This window comes from Pongo abelii, chromosome 7 (genome assembly GCF_028885655.2).
Source record: "Pongo abelii isolate AG06213 chromosome 7, NHGRI_mPonAbe1-v2.0_pri, whole genome shotgun sequence".
Classification (NCBI taxonomy): domain Eukaryota; kingdom Metazoa; phylum Chordata; class Mammalia; order Primates; family Hominidae; genus Pongo; species Pongo abelii.
This window is the reverse complement of record NC_071992.2, coordinates 76263879-76287971: the sequence shown is the minus strand read 5'-3', so window position 1 is coordinate 76287971 and position 24093 is coordinate 76263879. Positions and strand designations below refer to the sequence as shown.

At 38.1% G+C, this 24093-nt stretch overlaps 1 protein-coding gene and 1 long non-coding RNA gene across 33 annotated transcripts in view; one reads left to right on the top strand and one right to left on the bottom strand.

Moving 5' to 3' along the window:
- CLVS1 (clavesin 1) overlaps positions 1-24093 on the bottom strand; it is a 437253-nt gene that overhangs the window by 194649 nt on the left and 218511 nt on the right. For 2 of the 4 annotated variants that reach the window (XM_054560859.2, XM_054560860.2), the window contains one exon: positions 6533-7138. In XM_054560859.2, the coding sequence (XP_054416834.1) occupies positions 6533-6987 (455 nt within the window). In that variant the 5' untranslated portion in view covers positions 6988-7138. 4 annotated transcript variants of the gene reach the window in all.
- Positions 3720-24093, top strand: part of LOC134761933 (uncharacterized) — a 32466-nt gene continuing 12092 nt past the window's right edge. For 4 of the 29 annotated variants that reach the window (XR_010141137.1, XR_010141143.1, XR_010141119.1 and 1 more), the window contains exons 1-3: positions 5722-5994; positions 14398-14516; positions 14701-14787. This is a non-coding gene — a long non-coding RNA (uncharacterized LOC134761933). Of the gene's footprint in view, positions 3785-5721; positions 6121-6221; positions 6776-12186; positions 12221-12951; positions 13023-13833; positions 13965-14394; positions 14517-14700; positions 14788-24093 lie in introns of those variants that run through there. The other 25 variants (XR_010141140.1, XR_010141138.1, XR_010141131.1 and 22 more) reach the window with 15 other exon arrangements.

Sequence of the window (24093 nt, the reverse complement as noted above, 5' to 3'; positions counted from 1 at the left end):
GGGTACATCTTGTAGATGCTGACAAAGATGTGGAGAAAGGGGAATCCTCATACATTGTTGGAGAGGATGTAAATTAGTACAGCTACTATGGAGAATGGTATGGAGGTTCTTCAACAAACACAAACTAGAATGTTCACATGATCCAGTAATTTCACTACTGGGTATACAGCCAAAAGAAATTAATCAATATATTAAAGAGATATCTACACTCCTATGTTTATGGCAATGCTACTAACAATAGCCAGCATAAGGAATTAACCTGAGCACCCATCATCAGATGAATGGGTAAAGAAAATGTGGTATACAGCAAAAGAAACCATCAACAGAGTAAACAGACAACCTACAAAATGAGAGAAAATTCTTGCATATAATGCATCCCACAATGGTCCATCATCTGTAAGGAACTTAAACAAATTTACAAGGAAAAAACAAACAACCCCATAGAAAAGGGGGCAAGAACATGAACAGACACCTCTCAAAAGAAGAGGCCAACAATCATATGAAAAAAGGCTCAACATCACTGATCATTAGAGAAATGCAAACCAAAACCACAGTGAGGTACCATCTCATACCAGTCAGAATGGCTATTATTAAAGTCAAAAAATAACAGATGGTGGTGAAGTTGTGGAAAGAAAAGAATGCTTATACACTGTTGGTGAAAGTGTAAATTAGTTCAAAGATTGTGGAAAACAGTGTCACAGTTCCTCAAAGACCTGAAGACAGAAATACCACTTGACCCAGTTATCCTATTACTGGATATATACCTGAAGGAATATAAATCATTCTGTTAAAGACACATGCACGTGTATGTTCATTGCAGCACTATTCACAATAGCAAAGACATGGAATCAACCTAGATGCCCATCACTGATAGACTGGATATACACCATGAAATACTGTGCAGCCATAAAAAAGAGTGAGATAATGTCCTTTGCAGGGACATGGATGGAGCTGGAAGCCATTATCCTTAGCAAACTAATAAAAGAACAAAAAACCAAATACCACATTTCCTCACTCATAAGTGAGAGCTAAATGTTGAGAACACATGGACACATAAAGGGGAACAATAAACACTGGGGCCTTTCAGAGGGTAGACAGTGGGAGGAGGGAGGGCCAAGAAAACTAACTAATGAATGCTAGGCTTAATACCTGGGTGATGAAATAATCTGTACAAAAAAAACCCCATGACACAAGTTTACCTACGTAACAAACCTGCACATGTACCTGAACTTAAAAGTTAAAAAAGAGAAAATAGAGTTTATATACATACAACAAAATATTATTCAGCCATAAAAAGAATGAATTCTGTCCTTTGCAGCAACATGGATGGAACTGAAGGCCATTATGTTACATGAAATAATCCAGGCACAGAAAGACAAATATTTCATGTTCTCACTCACATGCAGGAGGTAAAAATGTGAATCTCATGAAGATAGAGAGTAGATTGGTGGTTACCAGAGAGGGTAAGGGGAGCGGGGAGGGAGGATGAAGGGGGAACAAAGAATATAATTGTAGGTACTGCCATTGAACTGTACACTAAAAAATGAAAAAGATGTTAAATTGTATATATATATTTTTTACCTCAATAACAAATTATTACAAAAGACAGTACATCTTTTGACCCAGTATCCTAGGTATTTGCCTGATTTGATTTTTTTTCTTAAGAAACAATTCCCATTTACTGAGCACCAACTAGTACTCACCCATGACCCTCGTCACCCCTACTGTACAGGTGAGAAACTGAGGGTAATAAGGATTTAAGCAACTTGCTCAAGACCCCATGGCAGGTTAGGAGGAGCTAGGATTGGAAGCTGGCCATCGGGGTTCAGAGTTTGTGCACTTAATCACTTTTCTATTTGGCCTCTGGACACCACCAAAAAGGGCAATTGTGATTAATTGTTGCAACAGCCCCATTAGCCAGATATCTTATCGTTTCCACTTGATACAATTGAGGCCCTAGAAAGTAAAATTACTTGACCAATTTTAACCTTTTTTTCTTTTTAACTGAGTGAAATCCAGAAAAAAATAGATGTGTCCCTTTATGCTCAGTTTTTCTTCTCCAGCGCTGGGGCATTCATGGCAAACTGGGCTTATGACCAAGTGCAAGTCTGCAGCTTAGAAAGAAGCAAGAAATGAATTTATTTTTCATCAGATCTTAAAGGGGCAAATGGTGAATTATTGCCAATGCTGACACAAGTTTAGGTGGGAAAAATCAGAGGGCTCATCGACCAACAGTGTCCCCTAGGTCTCCGTTACATACCAAGCTGGAGTGCTGGGATACAAACTCTGCTCACTCTGGGAGGGCCAAGTTCATTTTTGAATAAATACATGTGAGCTGATTGAATCCATCTGGTTTCAGTTCAGCCTGGCAGCCTCAAAAAATGAAGAAGTCAGTTAGCTCTCTGCTGAGGTCCAATGTCCAGGCAAGGCCAGTTTATGCTCAGGTAGCCCAGGCACTGCCTATACCTCAGTTGCCATGTTGAACCCAAGCAGGCAGAGCCTGGCATGAGCCCTCACAGGATAGTGTTTCCTATTGCTCACTGTTCTGAGCTTTTGTCCATGTGTCTGGGTCCAGATTAATGAGATTTACACTGTCTTAATAAATATTCATAACCACTTTAATCTTAGTAAACCCTTCACATGAGATATTCAAATGACTTCCCAGTCATCTCAGGCCCCTGGTGAGAATGAAGTCATTTCCTTGCAAAGCTGTGTCAGCCTTTCCAGGCCTTTTGGGCCCCACAGGGCTGGGTCTGGGTGAAAGGAAACACATTTGGGGAGAAAGCAAACAGGTGCTTAGGATGGGCATGCCGTAGTTCACATTCATTGCCCCATTCCCATTTTCAAATATTGTACTCCAGCCCCTGGTTGCAATTCGTTTTACCATCTGTCCTCTATTAGTTTTTACATGGAATCTTTTATAGTATTAGTGATAATACTAGAAGCTAATATCTAGAGTGCTTACAGTGTATCAAACAATAAGCTGTGTTTTTTCAGTGCGTTATGTCATTCAATCCTCCCAACCATACTGTTAGATAGACATCACTCTCATTCCCAACTTACAGATGAGAAAACTGAGTCTCAGGGAGGTTGCCTGTCGAAAGCTATATAACCAGTAAACAACATGAGAATATCTAAATTCAAACTGAGGCTTGTTTGCATCGAATATTTGGCTGCCAATGGAATAGCCTTGTCATTACAACCTTTTTATTAAAACCATAATGGTCTGGGACAAATAATATTGCACAGGTTGAAAAATGTGGAGTGGGAGAATGCAAAGAGAGATTACTTTGAAAAGTCTAGCGAATTAGGAGACCATAAAGTGAATTTTTAAGTCCCTTCCCATCCATAGGATCAGGCTGAATAAGCTTCACATTCATGAGCCATTAGAGCTGGAAGGTATCTCAGGAATTACATAGTTCAAACTTCTTATTTTACACAAGAGAGAATTGAGAAACAGAGAGGTGAAGTAATTTGTTTGAGGTTATCATAATCATAAACATTTGGATTATTTACTAAGAGATTTGTCTCCTTTTCTTAACAACATACTTTGGGATATACATGGACCAAATCCTAACACAAAATAAAATATTTTACTATGGCTGATTTCATTATGTGTATGTCTCCATTTACTGATGTTCTCTACCTCATCTGTCTTAGCAGATGGAAGTTCTAGAACACTGAAAACAACTAAGCATAAATGAAGTCAGCACAATTATTGATATGGTTTGGCTCCGTGTCCCCAACCAAATCTCATGTTGAGTTGCAATCCTCAGTGTTGGAGGTAGGGCCTGGAGGGAGGTAATTGGATCAAGGGGGTGGTTTCTAAAGGTTAAGCACCATCACCCTAGTGCTGTCTGGTGACAGAATTCTCAGGAGATCTGATTGTTTAAAAGTATGTGGCACCTTTCCCTCACTCTCTCTCTCCTGCTCCACTACGTGAAGATGTGCCTGCCTCCCCTTCACCTTCTGCCATGATTATAAGTTTCCTGAGGCCTCCCTCGCAATACTTTCTATACAGCCTGCAGAACTGTGAGTCAATTAAACCTCTTTCCTTCATAAATTACCCAGTCTCAGGTAGTTCCTTATAGCAAAGCAAGAATGGACTAATAAAATTATTCTCCAGAATTATCAATACTCTCCTATTTCAAAATCCAAAATGTTAATGTGCCATTTTTGGGAGGACAGCTGTTGCCTCTAGTTTACATTGGTGTCCTGCACCAATGAATTGTGTGTCTCAGAAAGAATTATTCTATTGCAGTTGGAGTGAGCCATCTATATGTTTGCACCATTGCTAAGCATCCAGCTGAACAATGGGGTCCTCACCGGCAGGGATTGTCTGTTCTCATCGCTGTCCTCAGTGCCCTAAGACAAGCTCTGGCACAAAGTCTATACTCACTGAATGTTTGTTGAGTGAATGATAAAGATGGATGAATCATAACACCTAAAAATCTGTCTCATCAGTGAAGCAATGTAGTGAGAGACTCATCATTAATTATGTTAATGATGATATGATATATGATATGTTATTCCATATCATTACAGAATAACAGAGTAGAAACACGGAAAGGTAGCCCAGGCCCAGGTGGGGTCCTGACCAAATTCTAGACTGATAGTGTTAAAATATGCAAATACCTTTCCAAGATTAGACAGCCCCACCCCAAATTATCAACCACAAAACAGCCAGTGGTCACCAAGGTGCCCAACACTGTTATCATCTTGAAGAGGAAGAGTAGTGATGTGAGTGAGTGAAGAGGCACTTTAGAAATTCCTTTTAATGGTTATGGGGGTTGATATATTTTTAGGTTAAACCCATGTCTCCCCATGAAACATAAGAATGTTAATGATTACATCTCTGTGAAAGCTCAATTCATAGGTGATGTTTTGGAAATTGATTCATTATTCTTTCTCATTCAATATTCATTGGATATTGCACCATGCACCAAAGACATAAATATGAAAAAGGCATGATCCCCTGCCCTCAAGGAACCTGCAGTCTTGGGAGGAGGAGTAAGAATACACAAAGTATACACACAATTACAATGAAGTCGGCTTAAGACAACTGGCTCTCACATCAGACTACCATTGCCCAACTCCCACTCCGTATTCACTAGTTGTGTAACATGAGTGAGTTCCTTAACTTCTAAAAGCCTTATATCATCAAAGGTAAAAGAGGGGTAATAGTACTAATATCTATCATGCAAAGTTCTCAGGTGGGTTAAATTAGGTAATATATATTAATGCTTAGCAGAGCTTGTCATTAGTATTCAAAATGTTAGCTATGATAATGATAGCTGTTACATTTCCATTGTAACTGCATTCATAGAAATATAAACAGAGGTAGGGCGCCTGAGGAAAACAGGGTTGGGAGGGAAGTAGAAGAAGACTACCTTCCTCAAGGACCATAAAGATGCATCAGTAGGCAAATTGTGTTGTTGGAGTTGGATGATTGGAGTTGGGATAGGGGATGGCTGTCTCTCCTTTGGGTGTCTGACAGGTCAAGTCCAAAGGGTTGGAGGTATTTAAAAAGCTTAACTGTTCAAGGCAAGGCTTATAGTCCCAACCAGCTGGACCAGAGGATGTGAAGAAGGTCAGAAGATGAAGCAGAGCAGGAAATGCTGAAGGTGGATCATAAGAACCTTACTTTATTTCGATAGCTTTGCGGGTCATTGAAGAACTTTAATCAGGGAAGTGATGTAACAGAATTTTGGAAGGGTCACCCTGGCTACGGTGTAATCTAGAATGACTCAGAAGAGATAAGACTAGAGGCAGGGATACTAGCTAAGAAGCTGTTGCAGCAATGAAAGAAGAAATGATGAGAACCTAAACTAAGGCAATACTAATGGGAGCAAAGAGAAGTGAAGAGATTTCACAGGTTTATAAGAAAAAAGTGGTAGGACTTGAAAATTAATTGGATGTAAAGACCAAAGCAAGCGGCAGTCAAGGATGGCTCCTGGATTTCTGGCTTGAGAGACTAGGTGGATGAAAGAGCAGGTAGAGTGAGAAAGATGATGCTTTCAGTTTGGGATATGCCAAGTTTTGGGTCCCTTATAGGTCTTTCAGGGAGAAATGTCTAGCAGGGATTTGGATAGAAATGTCTGGCACTCAGGAGAAATAGAGGTAATTCAAGTCATGGAGAGGATCCAAGAAATTATTTTATGCATTGAAACTACTTGATATTAAGCCGTCTACTAACTCCATTTTTGTTTTTGTTAATAAAGATGAGAACACCAAAGACAGAATATATGGTTCTTCTAGAAGATCCACTTTCAATTTTACTAAAGTGAATGACCCACTTTGATGAAAAGAATAATGACTTCTAAGGTCTCTTACAACTCTAATGTTACAATTCTATTGTTCATCTGGAATTGCCTTTTGAAGACAGCACAACTGTGGCCTTAAAGATTCCTTGGTGAACATGTGAAATATTTTTTAATGAAAGTCCATTACATATAAAGCCATACAACCCCAAACATGCAGTGATAATGCTTATAGCAAAGAAAAACCAAGTAAAGACACTATCTACATTTACCTACTCTGATCCCAATTGGCTGCAAACAGCAAAAGAATCTTCCTGCCGTAGTGGTCTCGGTTTTCCAGCACCCCGGGGAACCCATCGATCAGAGCCCTCTTAATGCCGGGATCATCTGCCTTGAAGTTTTTGAACATGTCCAGGTTTAGCTGGCGGTACTGGAAATACTGAGCCAGGAGTCTAAAGGCATCCGCTTGGTGAAACTTCCTGGCTCGGAGAAATCTCAGGATGAAGGCATCATCTGTACGTAAAAATCCAATGTCAGGCCTGGTGATGATCATGTCCCTGACTTGCTGAATATCCTGATGTAAAATATCGGGGTTTTCATTCAGTTCCAGGCGAGCTTTCTCTATAGTCTCTGGACTGAGTCCAGCCTGTAAATGGGTCATCTTGGCCAAATCTCCGTTCCAAGTGTTTAACTTCTGATATTTTGGAAGAAGAGAGACTGGTCCCATTCACCTGATGGTCTGCTGAAACTGTGGCCCATTCAACAGTGTTTTACTACCAGGCTGCCCCGCAACAGACAAATAGAGGGTCTTCTTTCACATTCAGGCCCTATGTGGTGGTGTTCATCCAAAAGAGAAGCAAAACTGAGGCCATTGCTTACTGAAAAACAAATACACACAAAAGAAACAGAAGAGAGATGATACAAAGAAAGTCTGGGCAAATTAATTGGAGCTTAGATAGAAAAACAGTATATTAGGCTGTGGGTCTGATTAGATTAGGTGTCCAAAGAACAAATGATAAATTATCCTTAAAATGGGGTATTGAGCATAAGTTGATTATAGACAACTTGAAAATCTAACATTTGAAATATGTTTGGGAACGTTTTAGTTCCATTGACTAGTTAACGTAATAGTGCTTGATCAGATTAGCAATAGCATGCACTTTTATTAATTACCTTAAGAAACAGTGAGAGGAGAGAAGGATACTTCTCTGTGACAGCATGCTTTATGGGACCACTCACAGGCCTGGATATGGCAGAGAAATTATAGCTATGGTACAATTTATTGCTTCCCGTTGGCCTATTTTCTCAAACAGAAGTATCTTTCACAGAAATGCCCCTTCTCCCACTTTCTTAAAGCCAGCCATTTGCATCTTAACTATAAAAAACTTCCCCTATTTTAACCCCACCAGTGTCAGTGACTCACAGGATTCCTCCACCAGTACTTGTGAAGAGTGGGGGTGGGGATAGGCTTATGGCTGGAAACTTGACCTCCAATAATCAAATTCAACAATGGGCAAGGAGACTCATAGGGACGTTTGCAAATGGCTTTATTATTTGCATTTGCCATTCTTTTACTAGGAAAGCAGAGGGACTTGAGACTCTTGGTTGGCTCTCTACCCAACCCAATGTCCATATGGGCTTAAAAATCCTTCCATTGTATATAACCTGCCTGTTTTCCTAAGATGCTGTTTTACTTATGATAATGATATTTTAATCCCCTCAGATACAACCTTTATGATTTCTCCACCAAAATGGTATACAGAGGAACACCCATACTGTTTCCACCTTATTTTAAATATAAATGCTTAAACTCTTGCAGACATCTGTTTGGTCTAACCTGGAAGTTTCCAAAATCAGAAGACACACTAAATATAAATAAACTTAGAGGCATTTATTTTTCCTAGCTTTCTTAGTCAATCTTATCTTCAGTAAGAGGCAGAATATTTACTCCCAATCTAATCATTATTGGTAATGCTTTATCATACAAAATTACTTAAATGATGATTGTTCTGCTTAATTTAGGACTAACAGTAATTTCTTAAGAGAGACAATCAGCTCACATATTTCTACTTTATATGTCTTTGGATATGGAGGAGATAAAAAAAGTAACTGGTATTCATTTTCAAGACAACAGAATAATAAAAATAATTTTATTTATAAAATATCGGCTTTGCAAAATAACTTGCAAGAAAATAGCATTTAGCTCTGTGATGTTCTCTAAGAAACAGAAGAGTCTTACTTCTCACTAATTTTGAGGACTCATAATAGTAAAGGAAAATAGTATTACAAACTCTTCCCAGAACTGTAAGAAGTTTCAAAATCTATCTAGTTCAATGCCCACCTGATGTTAAAATTCCTTCTCCAAAAGCCCTTTCAGAAAGCGGCCTCACCCAATGTCTTCCTTCTCCAGTTCTTCCCTACACTCATTGCAATCTATCTTTGACATGCTGCTGAAAGTACTCACACTGATCAATGACACGGGTGATGATTTAACTTATTATCCAAACTTACGCACTACAGGGTGTTAATAATAATGATGCTAGAACAACGGGTTCCAAGCAAACTCAGACAGATGGTCACTCTACTAATGGATACAATTTTTGTTACTACATCCAATAAACAAACTTCCGCACCTACTGTAGGTGAGCTTTCTCAATATTTGATGTTGACTACATCATCCTTCTTAGACCTCCTTCTCACATTTTACCATTCTTTTCTGTAACTCCATGTACCCTTGATTTGTCACCTAGCCCTTTGTCCCTCTCTACTCCATCTTCTCCTTCTGTGCTCACATCTTCAATACTAGTGTTTTCTAAGATCCTGCCCCCATGATCTGCCACTTACAATATCAGTCCGTAGCTCCCTTCAGATCTTCAGACTGCACATTCTACAGCCACTGAACATCTCCACTTTCTTGACTCACAGACAACACAAACTCGATCTGTTCAAAACTAAACTAATCATAGTTCCTTATCCTGAATTTGCTCCTCTGTCTTTGTCTTTTAGTGAATGACATCATTTTCCATGCAGTTTCCCACACTAGAAATCTGGGAGTCAACTATTATTCCACTCTCTCTCTTATCGCCCACTATCAGGCAATCACTTCCATAATATTTTTCAAAGTTTCTCAGTTATTTCCATCCCCATGATCACTGTCTTTGTTTAGACTGCATCACTACTCATCTGTTTAGTCCTGTGACATTCTCCCTATTGATACGCTTGCTGCCAGTCCATTCTTTGCATTTCAACCCATTCTCTGTATTACAGTTGAAATATGCTCATGTCACTCCTTGATTAATATCCATCATTAGCATCTAGTTGTCCTAGGATAAAGTATAAAACTATGTAACATGATTTCAAGACCTTTCATCTTCTGGTCTCTTTACTCTCCAGATTTATTGTCTGGCCATGCAGCCATCGGCAGCTTCTTCTCACCTTTGTGTGCCTTGGTAAAAGCTGCACTCTCTGCCTAGAATAACCACTGATTGACTCCTCTTTGCCCTTCAGAAGTAAACTTGAAACTCATTTCCCCAGGAAACCCTTCCTGGCCTTCAGAAGTCAAAGTAGTCCCATACAACATTCTACTGCCATTTTCCTTTTTCTCTCTTTATCCAGAACATCTTGCAGGGAAGGACTGGATTTAATTCATCTGTGTATCCCTGATACAGGGTGTGGCCAAAAGAGGGTCAGCTCCATGAGCAGAGTGACTTCATTGCATTCACCACCACATCCTCAGTGCCTAGTACAGTGCCTGCCATGAAGTAGATGCTCAGTAAATAGACCTAGAATACATGAATAAAGAAAGTAGTCAAAATGTTTGAATGAGTGAATAAGTGTTTCAGTACCTCCAGGACAGTTTATCCTTAAATGAGATGTTGTGTCTGATGGATTAATGTCTTTCCTCATCTACAAAGTACTTTTTTTCCTGGAGAATTTAGCCTAAGCACGTTGTGCTTCAGATTCTCACCTTCCTAAAGCAAGCATGCCAGGTAATGTTCACAGTTCCAAGCCATGGAGCACAGTGCTTAAAGCACAAGGCACAGCCATGACTTATTCCCTACAGAGGATTTAAAGTGTGGGGCAAGTTACTTACCTTACAGTTCAGGGAACTCAACAATGTTTCTGAGATAAATTACTATGAGTTCAAAAGGAAAGTTGAGGTTGCATTTTTCATGGCCTGCTTCCACATATAGCTATGCCTCCAATCTATAATATCTGAAATAAATTTGCTTCAATCTATATCTTTATTCTGTGCTCAGCATACAGTAGAAGCTTCTGGGGAGAATGCTTAAGCCAGGGTCACTGGGTTTCATAACTTAGGATAACATAGATATTTTCTGTTAAAGGCAAATTCTTCATACCAGAAGTCTGAATAGACTGCTACTTAAATAACAACTTCAATTGATAATATTTAAGGCACTAGAAAGGCTGTATGAAGAATGTTCACCAGGATATAGCATTTTCATTTGACTATAATCTTTTGTTCACATAAAGGACTTGGTTCTCATTCAACTTTTCCAAATTATAAATGGATACATTGAACTTGTATCACATGAAGAAGTGGAAATGGTTTTCTGTGCTGGCAATATTAATAATAATAATACTTATTATTTATTATAGCTATTTATTATGTTCTAGGCATTTGCAGATTCTCTTTTTATAGACTACAGTATTTAATCCTCAGACCAACTATATGAAATGAGTATATTATTGTCCTCATTTTTCAAATGAGGAAACTAAGGCACAGAGAGGTTAAATGATTGCCCCAAATTACACAGAGACTAAGAGGCAGAAACTGGATTCAGCCAAAACTAATCTTTCTCTGAACCCATGCTCTTTACTGTTATGCTGCCCTGTATCTTATGTGTAGCAGAGAGATTTTATTATTTATGATTTAAGACCTATGTGACCATCTTCAAGTTTCAGAACCTCACTCTGGTTCCCTAAAATTCCTTTCAAACTTACCATTCTATGAGCCTAAATATGCCAGTGGATGAATAGATATTCTTGGGTGGCTTAATACTCTGCCTTACAGATGTCCAGTTGCCATCTTTTCCTCCTTCCTTCATTGGAAGATGACTGGTGCTGTTCAAAATCTAGCTGTCTCTGCCTTTTCTAGCATTCACTAACTTTTGTTCTTCCTTTAGGTATTTTCCTTTGGCAAAAATGACAGATCAAAGATAACAGATCTTGTCATTCTCTTTAAAGGATTGATTGCCATGCCTAGCAGAATGCCAAGCATGGCATTCAATGTCAGCATTGAAATGTGCTTGATGATCAAACAGGCCACTTTAGGCAGATTCATATAAGCCTCAGAGGCCATCTCCCTGCAATGTGGTTTAGTCCCAAATGATTCTGTATTTGACACCATTTCAAATGCATGGAGAGTAATTCACAAACATTCTCCAGGAAGGCCAAGGTGGAGGATACCTTCTTTCACTCCAATCCACACCTTTTCCAGTGAACCAGAAAATTAGGTAATAGTATTTTTGTATGAGAGGGAGAAAAGAAGAGTATCCATACTATGATATTTAAAATAATGTTATCTGTAGATTCTAGTTTTATATTTCATCTCAAGTTTACATTAGAAAAAAATCCTTTTGTATTTCCTCATACAGAATTTAGTATTAAGAAAGTACATCTACAAACATACACCATATTCCTTATGAGTCAAAGAGTTTAAGCATAAAAATACTTTCAGAAAACTATGATAATTCAAATGAAATCAATTTGGTAATTTTATGATCTATTCTCATTTATTTATTTTATTATAATCTTCAGAAACACACATACAATATATTAGGAAAAAGTCAGAATTTATTAGCAATGTCTCATCTAAAAATATGTATATGTATGTGTGTATGTAGTATTTCAAAGCATTTTATATCAATTGTCTTTTTTCTTTGTTACAATGATCCTGCAATAGATAGAAGAAAGATAATTCCCTGGGAAGTGCTAAGGTAAAATTCTGTGACATGATGTTGGTAAAACTGCTTGTGAAAGGAAAAGATCTACTTTACTTTAACTGTAAATTCCTGTTGATATTATAATTATGCTGTATCCAGGTAAATATTCGGGGTACATAACAGCTAAGTCAGATAATGAGCTTGTTTCAGAGTTGGAAAACCAACAAATATTCATGGAGTACTTAGTAGATGCCAAGGTCTTTGATATTATATAGTCTAATTTCCACAGCAATCCTTAAAGGTAGCTTATTACTACTAGATGAAAAGATGAATCTGAGATTTAGATATGGCTGAAAGAACAAAGATTTGCACTCAAACCTACTTTACCCACGGTTTGTCCAAGACTCTGCTCTCCAAGTAGGTGCCTTGTTTAACATCACTCTGAGTATTGGTGCCCTCACACTCAGCTACACTCACATAATAGACACACATCCACACCCTGTCAGTCCTAAAGGACATCATTTAAGGAATGTTGCAAAATTGCCCAAATTTGGGGAGGAAATAGAATATTGTTGTCATCATCAGAAAGATAAAATCTGTAAAGCCTAAATATTATTTGAAATATAAGAACATCAATAACTGCTGAACAACACCTCAAATTTGCATGGCTTCTGGGTGTTCTTAGTAATACAAAGAACAATTTTTAAGTACACATAAATTTAAATTAATACAAATATAAAATAAGAAACAATAGCCATATTTGTTTTGTGGGTTTCTTTTACAAGAAAAGGATGAAAAATTAATACCGGTGACAACATTTTGTACATGAAAGTCTAACCAACTACCTCATCCATTGGTATGTGTGAATTTATGTTTCCAAATTTTTAATATATATTGAATTGGGTTAACCCTTATAGCTCTTTACCTTGCTAAAAACTTACTTCAAATTTTTAAATTGAATATGAATTTTTACCTAGGAATACCAAAAGGAATTTTTATACTGAATGAAATAAAAATAGATGCTGCTGATATATCTAAGCCAAAACTGAAAATCATAGTGACCAAAAATATTTCTTTTTAAGTGTAACTCTATTTGAAATCTTTCTTGAAAGATAATACACTCCCTTACAGCCTATTTAGCCTATATTTAAATCTCAGAGGCTGGTTGATTACATGTTCCATGGTGCTGACCAGAAGGAGTCTTTTTTCTGAAGGATGAATTTTCAGGTTGGTCATTATGGTTTGTAGGAATTCTGCATAAGTACTGGCTAAGGAACATCAGACCTGTGGGTAAAAAGTGACCCCGAATTCATTGACTTTCTTTAAAGGTTAGCCAACTTACAGATATAAACTATCTGTACTAGGGGCAGGGAGAGTAGTCTACAAAGATAGAGAGGAGACTCTGAATTATCTGAAAGCATGGTGTGACCAGAATTTAGCCCATGCTACACAGTCCACCTTTCACCACCTTTAGCTTAGTCCTAGCCTAGGACTAACTGTTGCCACATAAATACTCATTGTGTAGACTCCCTTGGCTCCCTTTAAAACAGCAAAGAAGCACACAATCATTTGCTCCCATTTGGTCCTGCTCTCAAGGAATGTTAAAAGCAGACTGGAATGAGCTCCATCAGAGTAGAGACACTGAAAACTTTTGGAACCCAAATAGTTGCCAGGTCAGAATTAGAACAGACTGCAACTCAGGGAAGAAGGACCTATGTGACAGAGGATTCTAGAACCATTTTGCAGTTTTCTTTGGGGCAAATAATGCAAGGAGTTGAGGGGAAAGCCAACTTATAAAGTATGAGATTTTTGTTCCTCCTCACTGTGTTTGGTAGAAAAAGTCTTTAACTGAAGTAGCATTTACCTTACACCTCAATGTATCTTAAACAAAGTTAATATATAGGGAAATAATTGTTGAGTCATAGAATATTAGACTGGAATGTTTCGTAGGCTGTTCAACTATCCCCATAAGAGGTCATTGGCAGTTGATACCTCAATTTTTAAAACGGATTAGTTGTGCTTCCTAGGGGTATCAATGGGAAGAGAAAGGAAAACAAACAAACAAACAAAAACCTTGACCCTTCTGTCTTCAAAGGGAAAGAGTATTTCTCTAAGAATAGACTCTCTTTTTTAAGGAAGAGGACCTAAAGGAAGATAAGAAAGGTAGGACTCACCCAAAAACGGCCATTAACTCTATTTGCCCCCTTTTCCACTAAATGTTTTCCCAGCAGATCCATGTAACCGTGACCCTTCTTCTGGATGTGATTGCACAGACAATGGCAGCAGTAGGAATCACAGCTAAGAAAACTGCCTGGCAAAAGTAAAACACAGCAGCATGCTTAAGGGTGAGGTAGGAGGAAAGAGGCTATTTTTATAACTTTCTCCTCAATTAGAAATAGAATTTCTGAGCTCTTATTTCTTCAGAACATGGGGTGGTTTTTGTTTTGTTTTAGAATGGGTCTTATTATTTAATAGTCAGATGTAAAAGTGAGAATGTTAAAAAGAAAACTTTTCTTTGCCCTTGCTTCTCAAAGGGTGGTCCATGCATCAGCAGTGGCAGCAGAACCCAGGAGCTTGTTAGTGACACAGCAAGTCAGGACTTACTTAGACCTACTGAACAGGTAACAGAATCCCCAGGCAATTTGTATGCAAATTAATGTTTGAGAAAAGCTGGTCCAGAGGATTTATAATGACCCAGAGGGGTTGAGAGGTAGGTTAATTGCCTCTGAGGCCAGAACTCACGCTGTCTGTGGGCAGCCCTAATGCACTGTCCAGGAGGAACATAGAAGTACCCACAATGTGTTCTTTACCTATGGAGCAATGGCACTCATAATAGTTTATCAGATCACCCTGTTAATTACCCTCACTATGTTTGCATGCTCTATATATCAACCACAAAAGAAGGAAGAGAGGAAGGCAGGGAAATTTAGAGAGAGGGAGGGAAAGGAGGAGGGAAGAAGAGAAAAAAGGAAAGAGAGAAAGATCTCATGGGTTTTGTTTATTTTGTTTTAATTTGACCACACATTAAGAAGTTTTTATGTGTGGATCCTATAATTTAACATGCCCCCCTACAACATGCTATTCCCAGGCCCATAACTTCTCTCCTACTTCCTCCAAAACTATAAAATAATGAACATTGAATAAGCCATGTAAGTGACACACACAAATATATGGAACTTTGTCTAAGATCTTTGATACTATTTTAAGGAGCATAGATAGAAAAGGAGTTATCAGTGGTCTGCACAATATTTAGGAACAGATTTGGCTAAAAGCATCCTGGAAACAAGAGCAGATCATCTCAAACACATGTGGAGAAATTTCTGCTGGCTCAGAAATTAGGAAGCACAAAAGCTCACAGGAAATTAGCCTACCACACAGGAAACTTTCTCTGATACTCCCTGTCACAGAATAGGTGCATAAAGGGACAGAGCCTAGGGCAACCTGACCTGAGAAGGTATAATAAAGGGCTGTGGGAGGCATCAGAGGTAGGGAAGAAAAATGAACTTATTATCTCAATAAATGGAAGCCTTTTATGGGGCAGGGGATGTTTGGCCAGTTCATTTTCAATCCATAAAGAATCAAGCAAAAGAATATAAGCTTCCCTTAAACTAAGAAAAACTTAGATTGGCAATTAAGCATGAGTTTCAATAAAGAGACATACATCAGTTAGAGGTTGCAGACTTGTCAAAATTCACACTGTGGAACTTCTTTTGAAACAATTTTATTCCAGCGATATCTGGATAAAATTAACAACAATCAAAACAAGCAATATTTGGGAGGTTGAAAAGAAGGTCTCTCTTGGCAATGTTGAGGACATATTTCTGGACTGATTGCATATAGTCAGGCTTCATTCTGCTGTGCTGCCTCCTATGTCTGAGTCACTGTGTAACAGGAACAGTAGAGAAGATCAAAGTCAGCCTGGATCCATTTACTAAGGATGGAAGGCTCTGCTCTCAGGGAGTACGTAAAGTTGTGAATAGACTTCTTAGGGATAATAAAGTGCCTCTCTTTGTAAAACCTTCAGAAGTGAGCAGACACTACCAATTCTGAAAAGTTCAAGATTTTGCCTTTTGGGAAATGAAAGACCTTCCAGCTGTCTACTCCATGATTCTAAAATGATGCACTCTTCTATGAGCATGTCTACAAAAATATATGATGACACTCGGCTGGTAAACATTTTCTCTTCACCTTTAAATCCATTATAAAAAGGAGTAATTTCTGTTATTGAAAATATTTTTTATAGGCGAAATAGCTCACAATAGAAAAGATTTAAGTAAGGAAGCCAGGATACTGTCATTCTATAAAAATTAATAAGCTCAGCATAACATTTCAGTCAAGAAAAGTCATTGCTTACAGACAGATGCCTGTAAATCTCACTGAAGCAGCATTGTTTTAAAATTTCCCGAGCCCCAGGAGATTGTATTAAACAGAGGAAGACAGAAGCTCTAGAGGCACTGGATTCCTGGCCTGCGTTTCTGGTGTGAAGCAGCTAGAATTGGCAATATGTACACTTTTAAAAATTGTCTGAGCTGAACCATTCTTTACAGATAGAAAAGGGAGTTTTAAGAATCTCCTTTCTCAGGGACTTTTAAGAGGTCTTGGTTACTGTGGATATTACCAAGCCAAGGACATTATGTGAATGACCAAATTTTCTTCTATAAAATCCATTTCACCACATATTTTACTAGTTTTCTTGCTTGGGATCCAAAAGTGAATGAATTTTAGAGGCAGGTGGAATTATGTCTATATAATTAGTGGCAGTAATTAACTTTTGACACAATGCTACTATTTCTCATTCTCAAAGAGAATCAAGTATGAATTTTCCTCAGAACTTCTTCTGGAAGATACATATTTGTGACTGTCTTTATTTTCGGCAATGCCTCTAATGGTGAACAAGCTGGTTTAGATGAAACTTGCTACAGTGTCTTTAAGAGGCAGAATAAATACACAACAGCAATTTTAAAATCAAGCTTTTCTGTGCTCTGGTTTAAACTTTCTTGTCACGTGTGACCTATTATTCTCATTTAAATAATCTCATTTTTGATTAAGATGTTAATTTCATAAGAAAATAACTTGTCAAAAAATCCCAATGCTTTACTGTTCAGTAAAAATCAATTAAATGAGCACCCAGCAAAATATTTTTATTGATGACAGGCTCAGGCACTTATTTTCTGGTGCTTGTTAGCTCTTATAAAACAGATAATCCTGGCTAAATCAAATAGGGACTATGACTTGGGCTTAGACTTTCAGGTTCAAATTAATCAGACATTTGAAAGATGTTCCAACTTCCCTTCAGCTGAGATAGAAAATGATAGCACTCTAAAAGCAGAGCCTGGCAGAATGGAGTTACATAAAATGCCTTTTCAATTTTGGCATTCTATTACCCTTCACTATTATAGGAAAATGGTGTTATCACCTGATTACTGAGAAAGCACACAAAAATCTCGTCTTCCAAATCTGAGCCAGTCCTTGACTGGTGACGAACAAAGCAAGGCCATCTGGTCTGAATATGATTACTACTTTTGCCATTTGGGCAAGGGATCTATCTTCTTTGCTTCAAAGAGAGGTTTAAGATTGGAAAATAGAAATGAAATAAGTAGACAGGAAGAAACATTGGAACAAATAGTTCATTCGAATGAGAGCCCCCTTTCTTAAGTTACAATCATTACCATCATTTTTATTTTTATTCTGGACAGAGTTAACCTTTAGGATCCCTATTTTACAAAACATTTTAGTAGAAAAAGAAGAAAAAACTTAATTCTGGAGTTTCTGCATTAAACACTTAGGAAAGGAAACGGACGTGTGGGTGAATATGAGTCATCGGACACCCCCACCCTGCTTCCTGGTGATTCTCCATTGGAAAACCAGAAACACAGGTTGAGCTTACATTTCTATTTTTCTGGAATCACATTATGCCCTAGGCCATGTTAATTTCCTCAACTAAACAGACCCTAATCTGCTGAAAGGCAGCTGGCTAACTGCTGGTGTCTGGCAAGTGCCCCATCTGTCCCCGTGCCTGGGGTCTCTCCCTCCTGCCTTCACTTTCTCTTTCTCGCAAACAGGCGTCTCTCTTTGTTTTCAGGGGTTTGTTCACCTGAACTTTCCTTCCTATGCCTGTCAACTTGAGCTCTTTCCCTCTATCCTGCGGACCTCGGGCTTTGTCTAAGTGGCAAGACACAGTTGTGTGACTATAGTTACCGCGCTGGTGATGGTGGCTATGATGACGGTGATGGTGGAGATGGGGGTGCTGATGTGTAAGGGGGCGCAGGCTGAGCGGGCGCCGGGAGGAGGATGGACCGCGGAGGCGGCGGGGAGCGGGGTGCGGTGCGGCAGGGATGGCGTGCAGAGGGATTGCAGATGGGAGCTGTCCACATACCGAAGTGCTGAAACGCCGCAGCCATGGCATCGCAAGAGCGGGGGAAAGGCGGGGAGGCTCGGCAAATACAGAGGGGAGAAAAAAGGTAACAAATACCTTCACACGTCCGCCCAGCCTTGCTTTGGGAATGTATTTCTGCAGGTGTCCTCGCTGCTGAACTGGGTGGGTGAGATCCCCTATTCTGGCAGGTTCGGGCTCAGATTTCTCTAGAAAGCTGTGAATGAGAGCTCGGGCTCCACACGGGTCTGTGATTTTGGTAGGAGGCGTGTGCGCCCGATTCTCTGTCCTTCTATACCGAGCCTAGCTTTCCCCTGGGTCCTAAATGCCTCCGTACCACAACCCTCCCTGGTTCCGTTGAGACGTACCAATAATTATTTGTAATTTTGTTAACATCTGGGACAAAAAGTACCGGCGCCATCACTCCCCACACAACATTAAAAATAGAATATTTCAAACGGATTAATGAAAGCGCAAAATCAGATGTGTGTGTCTGTGTGTGTGTGTGTGTGTGTAAATTTGATAGATAAGAAAGTATCACAAACCTATGAGAAAAAAGGATGAATTATTTTACTAACAATGGTATTAAGAAAATGAACTATTTGAAGAAACTCAAATCAAAGTCTTATTTCACCAAAATAAATTACACATAGATGTTTTTATCAAAAATATAAAATTTAAAAATATAACTAGAAGAACAGAAATATTTTACCGATCTCAGGTTAGGGAAGGTTTTCTAAGCACAAGAGGAATAGAAGACATAAAAAAGAAAAAGATCGGTAAGTTTGAGCGTATAAAAACACTCCTGAATGTCAAAATATAAAAAAAAGTAAATACAAATTACCACTTTAAAAAACTGCAGCAAGTAGATGTTTCATACACAAAGTATCACATATAAGAGAAACACTAACAGCCTTTTAGAAAAAAAGGAGGAATTTTAAATGACAATTTACAGAAGAAATGGGGATGCATAATAAATACATTTTTTTTAATATCAACCTCACCAGTAAATGGAAATATGAAGTTTAATATGGCAGTTTAGGCTGAAGTTTTAAATATGCATGTCTTATATTGTTGGAATAATAGTGAGAAAGCATAACATTTTTACAAATCTATTTCACAATGTATATCCAGTGTCATAAATATACATGGCATTTAGATCCAGTAATTGCACTTCTCGTACCTTATGCTAGGGATATATTCAGATATGCAAAGATTTATGTGTCTAAATTTCATTTATGATCATAGAAATTGTCAAAAAATAAAAAAGCATTAATTTTTATATAGCCTGTAATGTTTACAGCTATTAAAACATATTTTTGAAAACTGGTTAAGGCCAAAAAAGAAATACTTGCAAAGTGTTAAGTGAAGGAAAGCAAGATATCAAATACAGCATTCCCATTTTTCCCCAGTTTTCAAATTAGTTAGATCACTAAGAGTAAATTTTCTTTTTGCCAAGATAACTTGATTTTCTTACTTGTATTTGCTTAAAGTTTTCACATTTACTAAAAAGTTAGAAAACTTATTAAATATTTTAAAGTAATCTTTCTATCATATATTTCAAAGACTTTAAAGTCATCAGAATTCTTCCAACTCTGAAATAGTATTATATATTTACTTATTTGTTTAGTCATTCTCTCTGATGGAATGTAAGTACCATGTGGCAGATAATTTGTGTGTTTGTTCACTACTACTTCCCAAGCACTTACAAGTATGCCTGGAACAACATACTATTCCCAGAATGAGAGAATCCACATCTGGAAATGATGTAGCGATAAGACAACCATCTAAAACTTAGAGATTCAAAATTGAGAAATGGTTGCAGCAAGTGAAGGAATTTTTGGAGATGGGTTGGGTGTGATACATGGGTGGTAAGTTCTATGTTCTATGGCTCCACAGGGGCTAAGATATTTTTGATAACCACTAGAGCAGATTATTGCAGAAATATTGGCTGATCATCTAATATCCTGATGCTTGCCCACACTTCCCAGCCCTATTACATATGGGCAGGGCCATGAGCTTATTCTGGCCATGGGCTATGACAATTCGTTACTTAGTCCCCAGGTGACTAAGTAGAACACGGTCTCACCTAGCCCCCTCTTCATTTCAAATTTCCATTCCCACTGTGAACAAAGAAGAAGCCATTGTTATGGGAAGTCACTGGGGCTGCAGAGTTAATTTGTTCTTCCAGCATTACCTAGCCTATGCTGACTAATTCAAACTCAAACTTAAAAAAAATGGCCTGCACATTAGATCATAGAAATATTAATGACAACGTCTTATGTGCTTAAAAAAAAAAAAGCTACAGGGAAAACAAAATATGATCCAGTTAACTAGAATATTCTTACTTCTACAATTTGACCTTACTCATCACACATTTTCTTGGCTCTTAAACATCCATGCTAGTCACATGTTCAACAATGTGCTGTTTCACCATTATAAAATCATCCTGACATCTCCTTCATAAATACAGGTATTTCTCTGGGTATTAAGCCCATTATTCCTGGACTCTCTACTTCAGTGCACCCTCACGTGGATAGAGCCTTTACCTGTCACTGGTCAACACACAGAAGGCACTCCTCCTGTACGCTAACCTACATCACAGCAAACCCAACATTAACAGTGCCTTTAAAGGAGTACAGAAATGAGTACTGAGTTGGGTGTGCCAGGAGCAAGGTCAGGCAGCATAAAAGATGCTTATAAGCAGGCCGGGCCTTCACTCTTGCCATTGACTGTTTATGCACAAAGGGGTCCATGGATGAATCCTGGTAAACAAATATGTAGGCAGCTTCCATGTATGGAGCTGAAATGGAGGTCAAGCAGAGTGTGCAAAACATCAGCACAATGTCAATCAGGGCAAGTGAAGGAAAGGAACTTACTGAATGATTATATTCTAATCTGTTCTGTGCAAAGGACCTATATGCTTATCAAAGTAGCCCAGTTTCCTTTGGAATGACATTAAACAGTGTAAAATCAAATTAAGTTCACATCTAGCCAATTTCCCAAGTAAGGCAGTTGCAAATAAGTATTTACAAACAGGATGAGGCATTCTTTACAGTATTTTGAAACATATCCCTGGGGGATGTGCTACTTTCTTCCCATAGATGATTGGAAGTCCAAGGCTTATTTTAATTCTGTAAGGCTCCACAGACTTTTTTTAGTACAGTCTCATAGTTTCCTTGGAAGTATAACTGTCTGAAGACCTTAGAGGCACAACTTCCATCTGACTTAATCAATTCCCTATTCCAGTAGCCACACCATAGGTCTTTAGAGGCACAGAGCTTTGATCTGCTATATTTATTTGCTTTTTCACCTCTATATCTTTCATAATGTATGTGAGTCTCTCTGGAGTGGTAAGTAGTAAGGCCAGATCATTTACCTCATCTCTTCTTTGAGACATTCTAAACCACTGAAAGATTTTAAGTAGACATGAAGGTCACACCCTTCATCTTATTCTTGGCAAAAATATTTAGTTTTAACAGACTTTGCCTCAAATGCTTACTTAATTTTTCCTCTTTCTTTTGGGAGCAAAAATGGATTGGCTTTTCCAACATGGCAAGACCTTGCAATTATGGAAATATTTATTCTTCTTTATTTCCACTTTAATAACCAGGCTTTTCTTTGTTTATTATCTTGCAAAAGCAGCAAGTAATAACCAAGACACACTACTGACACTTTGGTCTTTACCCACTTCTCACTAAACCTCTGAATTAAGTACACAATCTTTTTGTATGATTGACACATAATAGTTGTATACATTTATGGGGTACAATATGATGTTTTGATACATATATTCATTGTGTAATGACAAAATTAGGGTAATTAGTACATTTATCACCTTAAACATTTACTTTTTCCTTTGTGATGAGAACATTCAATAACCTCTCTTCTAGCTATTTTGAAATATACAGTACATTATTGTTAACCCTAGTCATTCTGCTATAGCAGTGGAACACCAGAACTTATTCATCCTCTCTAACTGTAATTTTGTATCTGTGGCCAGTATCTCATTACCCTCCCTCTGTCCTGCCCTCTCCATCCTGTGGTAACCACTATTCTACTTTCTACTTCTATGACAACAACTCTTTAGATTCCACAGATGACTAAGACCATGAGATATTTTTCTTTCTCTATCTGACTTATTTCATTTAACATAATGACCTTCAGGTTTATCTATGTTGCCACAAATGTCAGGATTTCACTCTTTGTTACAGGTAAATAGTATTCCATTGTGTATATATACTACTTTTTAAAAATCCATCCATTTGTTGATGGACACTTAGGCTGATTCCATATATTGGAATATATGGAATATATATTGGAATATATTGGAATAACTTACTTCTAAGTTATTGCAGGTGACCATTTTACCAAATGTTTTATGACTGCACAACACAAATTGCTGTTTCCCACCTTTAATATCAGCCTCCTAACCATGTGTTGCCAACCACCAGGTCAACACTACACAATTTATTTTTTAATTCAGCACTTCACTTCCAGGACATGATAGGCTATTCTTCAATAATAAATAAACCCAAAGATCTCAGAGGCTTGATACAACAAAGTTTAATTTCTCAGGCTAGAGGTTCGATGCTATGTTGGCAGGGAGATGAGGTGTAGGGCAACAGAAGATCTCTACTCCACAAACTCAGACTCGAGAAAGTTCTATCATTTTGAAAGCTATCATGGTGGGGGAAATGTATACATGAGAACACTCACTCACTCCTAGAAGTGGTGTACATCATTCTACTCATAGCCCATTGACCAGTATAAGAAATTTGGTCCTACTTGACTGCATGGAGCTGGAAAAGGTGGCAGTATTTGATGTGTAGTAGACTTTCAAGAGGAAGTACAAACTCAAGCATATTTCTGCAAGACTTGAGAGACTAAAAGCAAAGATCTAATGCTGCATCATTGTATACTGATACTCATCCCAGAGGACCATTGCACAGCATCAAACAGCAGGAAGTGCTCAAGGTTGGAAATTCTTGACAGAAAGGAAGAGTAAAGTAATTCAACCTGTAATGAATGTCTACAGTGAACCAAATAGGGTGGCATAACCGCTGTTATCAAAATGATCAGTTCTATAACTTAAAAGAGCTCAATAACTGATATCAGAAAGGTTGAGGAAGGAGCATGGAAGTTGGAGAGAGAATACTTTCATTCAAATCTTATTTAGCTGTGGGATCTCAGATGAATTGCTACAGTAAAGACATGTTTTCTGCCTGACCAGTACTCCTCTGGAGGAACTCTCCTTCCCCCATTATCCAATATTCCTGTCCAGACCATATCATGGAAGGCACTTGACATTTTGATGACTCATTGCTGCACAGCATCACTGGGTAGGAGGGAATGAAGCCAGGGAGTGTTTGGAGACCTATGAAAACAGAGTACTATAGTTTCCATTTCCTATCCCAAGTTTTTTGTTCCTGCGACTTTTCATTCGATTATCTGAGCCACACTATGTGTTAGTCCCTTTCAGGTTGCAGGAAATAGATCCATACTTCATTTACTTTATCAGATGGGAACTTATTATAAGGATACACAATTTATA